This window comes from Osmia bicornis, chromosome 6 (assembly GCF_907164935.1).
Source record: "Osmia bicornis bicornis chromosome 6, iOsmBic2.1, whole genome shotgun sequence".
NCBI lineage: Eukaryota > Metazoa > Arthropoda > Insecta > Hymenoptera > Megachilidae > Osmia > Osmia bicornis.
This window is the reverse complement of record NC_060221.1, coordinates 9,923,767-9,931,902: the sequence shown is the minus strand read 5'-3', so window position 1 is coordinate 9,931,902 and position 8,136 is coordinate 9,923,767. Positions and strand designations below refer to the sequence as shown.

Here is an 8,136-nt window from a genome sequence, read left to right as displayed (position 1 = left end):
GTTGTCCTGGGGTGATGGGGCCTTTCGGAAGTATACCCAAAATTAATATTCATTTAAAGCAAAAAAATGAGTAGCATGATTCCTAAGAATCATGTTACAACAAAATTAACAAGCGAATTGTGATAAACGTGAAATTTATCGATTGATAATTTTCTATACCATATAGCCGTTAAGTTGTAACAAAAGGCTGGAGGAACCAGGAGCGCATGTTGAGTCAACCTTATATGATGCAATTCTATCGCATCTGGCTAAAGGCGGTAATCTTCGCGCTGGTAACACCTACGGCCATTAATAATTCCTGCCTGGGGTCTTTACCACGTGGGTTTTCTCTGTACGACTGCAAACGACCATTTCTAGAGGCACATTGAAATCGCGGCTTCTGTGTGCGTAATGCAGTGGATGCGTCTTGGTCGTTTGGTTGTCGGACGCTTGACTCGATTTCGCGACCGCAACCCGAGAGATATATCTCTCCCGATTTTCTTCCCTCTCGTTCCTTCACCGCTTCTCCTTTCGTTTCTTTTTCTTATCTGTCGCGCTTTCCTCTCTCTTCTCACCACTAATCCCCCTTGTTTCTCTCTTTGTTCCCGTTCCTCTTACCCCTTCCATGCTTCTGCCGATTCTCCCTTCTCTTCCCGTCCCGCCAATGGGACAGGGAGATAGCAGACCCCGTCGTGGAGACAACATAAAGATTTAAGACTCCAAGATGCGCCAATAAACATGCTGCGGCCATGCAGTCAGCCTGCGCTTCTCTACTGCGTTCGCTTCTGTTCCGTTTCATTCGGTTCCGCTCTGTTCCGTCCCGTTCCGTTCCGTTCTCTTCTGCTCCGCTCCGCTCTGCTCTGCTCCGCTCTGCTCTGCTCTGCTCTGCTCTGCTCTGCTCTGCTGTGTTCTGTTTCACAGCCAGCATTGGGGAGTAACGTAGTAAGTGCGTATACGTGTATGCATGTACGAGAAGGCGAGAAGCACACACGGTGCCGCCGTACACGCGGATGCAGGTTGGCCCTCCTCGTGTATGCACGTGGTGCCATTGCATGGCTGCGTAACGTGCTTTCGAAAAGTGTCTCGATGCGTATGCAGATATGCGGCTTAGCATGAATAGTATCTAGATCCAACGGCGGATAATCCAGCGCGATACCATGGAGATTCGAGCTCCAACTCTCGGATTTCTAGAAATGCGCGCACACCGGAAGAGGTGTTTCATTTTCTCTTTTTCTATCGTTTAAACGTAGCACAAAGTATACATGGAGATCTAAGCACGAGCATCGTATCGTCTTATTCTTTCTTGGTCGAGTGTAATTGAAGTAGCAAGGATGTGTTAAAGGGGATCGGATGGGCTGAATCGTTGGTCTTCTGGCTACTGAGCTCCATTCCCTTCGGCACTCTTTCATTTACCGACCTAATACATTCATTAACGTTACAAAGATCGTTAAATGGATCTGCCTTCCGTTACGTTCAGTTCTCCTCCCACGACAAAATCACTTGTCCTCTAAAATCCATTCGAAACATCCTCGAGAAGTGATCTACGAGTTCTACTCGACAACGTGTCCCCGTCGAGGAGGAAGAGACTTTCCGGATAACGAGACAGAAGTACACCTGCCGCGTTCGTAGCGGAGGCAGGACACGCTGGAAAGTTTTCAATGCGAGGACGGTCGTACACCGCAAAAGTAGTAGATCGGGACGTTGGTCGACCAAGCGGCAAGGGACTGAACGGTGGAACCGTTGCTGCTTCTGCTTCTGCCTTTGCTACTGCTCGGGCTCCTTCTACTTTTACCTGTCCTCTCGCTCTCCCGGTCCAGCTTATTTATTCCTCTCTCTGTCGCTGCCTCCCTTTCTTCTGGGACTTCTTCTTTATTTCTGTCCTTTTGCCCGTTTTCTGCTTCCGCAAACGACAGCCGCTTATTTATACCCCGTCTTTGCATCGCGCGGGACCGAGCGAGGGCGCTTTTGCGTTTACTCGCTACTGCCGTTCCCTGCCGCTTCTGTGTTGCCCCGCCGATACTTTGCTTTTCTGCCCTTTCCCTCCCTCTCCCTCTCCCGCTCTTTCTTTCTCTCTTTTCCACCGTCCTACGTAAGTACTCTAGCGAAATATCAACGGCGAGGCACTTTGCTCACGAACATCGTGAGATGCGCTCGATGCGAGAGCCAATTCCGCAACTGCATCACCTGTCAACGCGGGATCGCGTTCCAGCAGGTCTATATTACATGCGGCATGTGGCTAGTGGCTACTGGTCGTAATCGGTAACCAAACTCGGCACCACTACGCTAATTCGTCGACCGAGAAAATGACGGTTACCTTCTTTTTTTCCACCGATTCAACAGGTTGCTTACGAAACAGAAATGGCGGTAATTATTGAGATTAGGTTACACCTCACCGATTTTCATGAAATTTCAATATGTTGTAAAATTCTACATTTTGAACAACTTTTTCCTTTACATATAACCGCCGCTCGGTCTTAGTTTTCGAGATATTTTCGAAAAACTGTTGAAACTAACACATTGAATTCTGGCCATCCGTGTGTGTCCGTGACAACGTACGTATTAATATGGGATAGCCACTTTTCTACTGTTTTTACAGGCAGCAGTACAGCGACCGACATCAATATATATGTACATATATTACGGATGGGCTTAAAAATTAAATTTAACTAATTTTCATGATTTTGAATTTCAGTATGTGTGTCTGGTCGACGTTAGGCGACCAAAATATCACTTTACCCTAACCTAACTTAATTCGCTGATTAGCTAGAGTAGATTGGGTTAAGTTAGGCTATATTAAATTCCCAGCTGCCATCATAGCTACGATACATTGAAATCATGAATGCAGAAGTACACAAGGTATATATTGGTCATCGGTCGCCGTACTGTTGCCTGCAGAAACAGTAGAAAAGCGGCGATCTCATATTAATGCGTACGTTGTCACGGACGCACACGGATAGCCAAAATTCAATGTGTTAGTTTCGACAGTTTTTCGAAAATATCTCGAAAACTATGGCCAAGCGGCGGTTATATGTATAGGAAAAAGTTATTCAAAATGTTGAGTTTTACAATATATGTAAATTTTATCAAAATCGGTGAGGTGTAACCTAATCTCAATAATTACCGAAATGGCTCTTACAGGTTTATCGACACCACGCTGGTTGCTGTTTAAAGGTCGATTTATATTATCCGTTCAGACACGGGCCGTTTCCGATCAGTTAGGTTCCGACAAAAACGATGTAGTATTTACAATATCATCAGTTCACGTCCGACAACGACAGGCAGCGAACGTTAATCGCCATCGTTCGAAAATGTTTTCGCATTTATCTTTAAAAGATTTGTGCTGCATAGCCTTACTATTAGATGAAGAGGAAGAAAATAAGAAAGAAAGCGACGTTTTGGCACCCATAAAATGTTAAAAATAAGAAAGATTAGTGGAGAATATTGGACGTTATTCAGACAATTAATGGACATCCTTTTTATAATTGTCACTATAATTTTTATCTTCTTGATTATACAAAAAAGTATAATGCCTCACTAACTCTGTTAACTTTTCGTTCTGCATTATTATAATATATTGCTCACACCACGTCTGTTCTATCGTCAGATTTTGTCTGAACCAAATGCATATCATACGACAGCGTCCGTTCGGTCGCATTTCGATTGTTTCAGTCACGTATCGCTTCAGTCAAATTATTCTTTTCGAGAATGTCGGTCGTCTTATGTCTGAAACGGAACGCGTCTGAACCGATCCATCACGGTATATATAAACACAGTTCTGTGTATTCAATAACACAGAACAATATTTGTCGGAACCTAACTGATCGGAAACGGCCCGTGTCTGAACGGATAATATAAATCGACCTTAACTCGCGCGTTTGGCTACGATTATTCAAGATATTGGTCGACGTAAACAGTTAATGACTGGGCACAGCAAGGACGTCGTTGATTCGTAGAAATGTAAACTGCATCAATTATTTGGAGAACGAAGTTCAAAAAGGACTTGCATCATCTCGACGAGATTCATTATCAGCAGCTGTAGCTTTTACTGAAATTCGTAGATGCTTACGCAAATTGCATAATTATGCAACTGGGAAGTGTTACGTTGGCTCGAGCGCGATCTTTTGATGAGCTAATTCCTCGTCTCGTGGAATACGACGTAACTGGCGATTAACGTTTCTCCTCGACAAAAGAAGGATGAAAATAAACAATACAATATCTTGACGAGTTTCACGTGTGGGTATTCCCGAGCAGGAAAACTCAAAAGAAGTGGATCACGACGTAGAACTGATAAATACTGGAACCTGATAGAAGAAGCGTAATCCATGAATTTGTGTTATCAAACGATCGTGGATCGTCTCCATATTTACCTGGCGACAAGTGGCACAACGTCATATCGATGGAATCGATTATCTCAAGGCGAGACATCAGTCCAAGATCTGACAACTTCTGGATGAATATCGACAAGGACGTAGTGAGACATGAGGAAAAAGAAGAAAAGGAAAGTCGATTCGCCAAACAGCCGAGCGATCGAAGACGCGGAACGAACTATGGTCCGTACGCTAAAGCCTCTGCTAAGGCTCCGAGGAGCCGAACAAATAAATGCTGAAAAGAGGAACAAAACCGACATTATGTGGCATTAACATACAAAGTATGTCAGACCCGCGGTCCGCAGGCATAACATAGTATCGCGGCGTTCGCATACCCCACCCGCTTTACAGTGACCAGCAGGAACGGGAAAGCATTGAAAAGAGACCGATCCCGAAAGCGGTGAACAGAGGATCAGGGACGAAAGGAGAGAGAGGTAAAGCCACCGTTCAGTGTGTGTCGAGGGAGTAAAACGGTCGAACTTGAACAGAAAAGAGAGGGTGGAATGATGAACGCAGAAAGGTGTGCGTGGCTGCGGAAAAGGAGCAAGGAAGAGACCGAGGGAGATAGGTAAAGATGAGACGGGAGAGAAAGCGAGAGAATGAGAAACCAAAGGAGCAGAGAGGAACGTTTACGCTATCCGCAGCCCCTCGAAGTTCCGTCCCATCCCGTTCCATCGTTTCGCTGTCCCCGTGTGTGCCACGCGGTGCGGCTTAACGCAAAAGGGCTCTACTGTGAGCGGGAGCGGAGTAACAGAACGCGCAGGAAAAGGAAAGATCCGAAGGCAGCAGTGAAGTCGGTGGCAAAACGAAAAATCGGCCCGCATATATCGAGCCGACCTGCGACGGCGACGACGACGACGACGATCGTGGCGGCTACAGCGACGACGACGACGACGACGACGAAGGTGGGACACACACATAAAACGAAGGATTCCATGTGTCCCCGCTGCCTAGAGGACTCCCGATCAGCTACCGCTAGCGTGGGCTCCGAACTCTGCCAGATATGTGATTCAAAGCTGTACACATCACGTTACCTAGAAATATACATGTATCTTTCATTTTCTCTATGATTCTATCTGCTTTAGATTTTTGTTAATTATAATACAAAACTTTTTCAAAAAATTCTAAGCTCGGAATGTTTAGTGTTATGATATGGTTTCTAATTTGAGAAATATTGAAACTTGCCTTTCAAATTTCAAAATATAAGATAAAATAAATATAGACTTTATAGATTTATGAAAATATGAAAATTACAAACTATAAATTTGCGTTTTGATAAATAGACAATTTTAACCATACTTTTTTATTTTGATCATGACAAAAATTTTAATGCTTTTTTTTCGATAAAAAGAACATGTAATCACACGTGTATTGGAGTAAAAATATATTTATTGTTAGAAAAAAATATAAAATACTGTATTAACGAACACCTTTGAACAATGCCCTTTTACGAACTCAAGTGTTACGCGTGCCCAACACTAGCCAATGTCATTACGCCACTTTACCATTTCACATTTCATCTTACGTTCAACGTCAGTAGCTACTATTCAAAAATTATTATTTACGTTTGAAATTCCACATATTTGGACACGTTTATGTAACATATTATTTCAAGTATCATATAAAAAGTCTCAATTAATTGAAATTTTAGAATAAGACGTAACGACAAAAATATTACATGTCATTAAAATTATTGCTGTCATATTAGTAGAAAATTAATTTTCAATTAAGGAAAAAATTTGTTTATGAAGGATTGCAGAAATTTATTCAAATTAACGATATTAAATTAAATAGTTATTGTAACTGTGAGGTAATTATAAGTTTGTTACAAGTACAATAGTAAATCAATATGTGTATAATACATTAAAACTGAATGCATTGTTATGAATACTAAAGCAGTACGTATCATTAAAATTATTAGCTATTATTGCATAATAACATTAAATTATTGTCTTATTAACATATACCAGATAACCCTTTGAAGATAAAATACCACGACATTTTAAATGTATCTGATATCTTGTCACCCAATACAAACTTGTTTCAGCATTGAATAGTTCATTTAGATCTTCTTCTGGAAGAATTTCTATGAGCAAAAAATATGACATTTAGAAAAATTTCAGTTACTATGCTTTTTATTGTATATAATAATCAACTCACGTCCAGGATCATTGTGAGTTAATAATTGAACATCATTTTCTTTAGTAAATGCCTGCAGAGCTGGTGGTACAACACAACATGTGGCTAAACTAATTTGTACAATATTTGGCTTTATCTGTATAAAGTAGAAAGAAAGTATATGTAAATACTTATAATATATGTATAATAATATATTTTTACATACATTAATGAAATATATATAATGTTGTGAAAATAATTATACAAAAACATTAATGATCTTACAGTTGCCCATTGAAATAGATCAATAAATACATTTGTACTGATATCACTTAGGCCAACACTTGACAATTTACCAATTTTAACATATTCTTCTACTCCAGTCCATAAATGTTTCAAAGATGTTAATAATTCTTCAGGACTTTCTTTGTCTGAATATGCAATCACCAAAGACTCAATTGCACTTATATTTAGAGCATTGCAAACTAAAAGAATCATACATCATAATATGGATTTAATCAATACACATTGTATAATGAATAACATACAATATGAAATGTGGATTTTTATACCTTGATCTATTGCTTCTTTTAATAAATTTACATCAGGTGAAGAAAGAAATACTTTTACAGTTATTTTAACATCTTCTCTATTAATATCTTTTAAAGAATTGTCTTCAACTCCTTGAATCTATAAACAAATATATTTAATTAATAAATATATTGTCATACAATATAAAATATTGTATTCCTTAATATATTAAGAAATGTAAACCAATAAAGCAGAGTAATCATACTTACGATCACTGGATTTTCACCACTACCTTTATTATCTCGAAGCACAATCTTCAATATTTCTATTAACTGAAAATAATGTTTAAAGATATTATATTATTCTTCAATATTATAAATGACATAACCTCAAGGATAATAATCCTGATAATGATATGTAACAAGTTTGACTTACGGAATGTTATTTAAAGTATATTTAAAACTTACCTCGTCTGTGGGATTTTGACTTGCTTTTGTTTTTGCCTCATTCAAGGAAAGTATATTTCCAGTGCGTACTAATACGTTTTGCGACAGCATAGTATATCAAAATATGTACAAAAATATTAGGCAACACGTAGCAGATGGCTACTAAGAAACGTTTGACAAACTGATAACATAGATCGTAGTCGAGCGATTATTTGCTTATGATGAGTAAATCGTAGATGACTCGTCTCTGACTAGGCAATTTTTAATCTAAAGATAATATCATATACATTTCATCATGAAAGCATTTACGTTAAATATGCATGTGCTTTCCCCGATCTTGTCTTATTTTGATCATATTTGATTTGTGCTCAAGTCTGATAAGCATAAAATATTCTTCGATTACTCGTACAAAAATATTGACAATTACATGACTATATACATATAACTGTATCACCGCTTTCCTTATATCATGTACATATTATGTAATGATTAATGGAGTGTTTCAAATGTATGAGTTTTAATAATTTCTTTATATAAAATTATATACTTTTTAATATTGTATTGAAATTTTATTTTTTAACGTTTTGCACAGCCGTATATTTTTAAAAAGTATTTCTGATATTGCATATCATGCATATTATACAATTATTAAAAGATGTTATGTTAATAATTTCATAACTTTTACAAATCAATTT

The 8,136-nt window shown here is 39.0% G+C and overlaps 1 protein-coding gene across 1 annotated transcript; it reads right to left on the bottom strand.

Annotated features, from left to right (window-relative positions):
- Positions 1-6,118: 6,118 nt before the first annotated feature.
- On the bottom strand, positions 6,119-7,930 carry LOC114877513 (glutamate--cysteine ligase regulatory subunit). The gene is made up of 6 exons (XM_029190175.2): positions 7,463-7,930; positions 7,265-7,327; positions 7,037-7,154; positions 6,750-6,949; positions 6,507-6,621; positions 6,119-6,432 (listed from the first exon to the last, which is right to left on the bottom strand). The coding sequence occupies exons 1-6, from the start codon at positions 7,550-7,552 to the stop codon at positions 6,287-6,289; spliced, it is 732 nt and encodes a 243-aa protein (XP_029046008.1). The 5' UTR covers positions 7,553-7,930; the 3' UTR covers positions 6,119-6,286.
- Between the last annotated feature and the right edge of the window lie 206 nt (positions 7,931-8,136).

Coding starts and splice junctions, on each gene's coding strand:
- LOC114877513 (XM_029190175.2), bottom strand. CDS start 7,552: ATGCTGTCGCAAAACGTATTAGTACGCACTGGAAATATACTTTCCTTG. Junction 7,328..7,462: donor GTCAAAATCCCACAGACGAG/GTAAGTTTTAAA, acceptor CATTATTTTCAG/TTAATAGAAATATTGAAGAT. Junction 6,433..6,506: donor AACTCACAATGATCCTGGAC/GTGAGTTGATTA, acceptor TTTTGCTCATAG/AAATTCTTCCAGAAGAAGAT.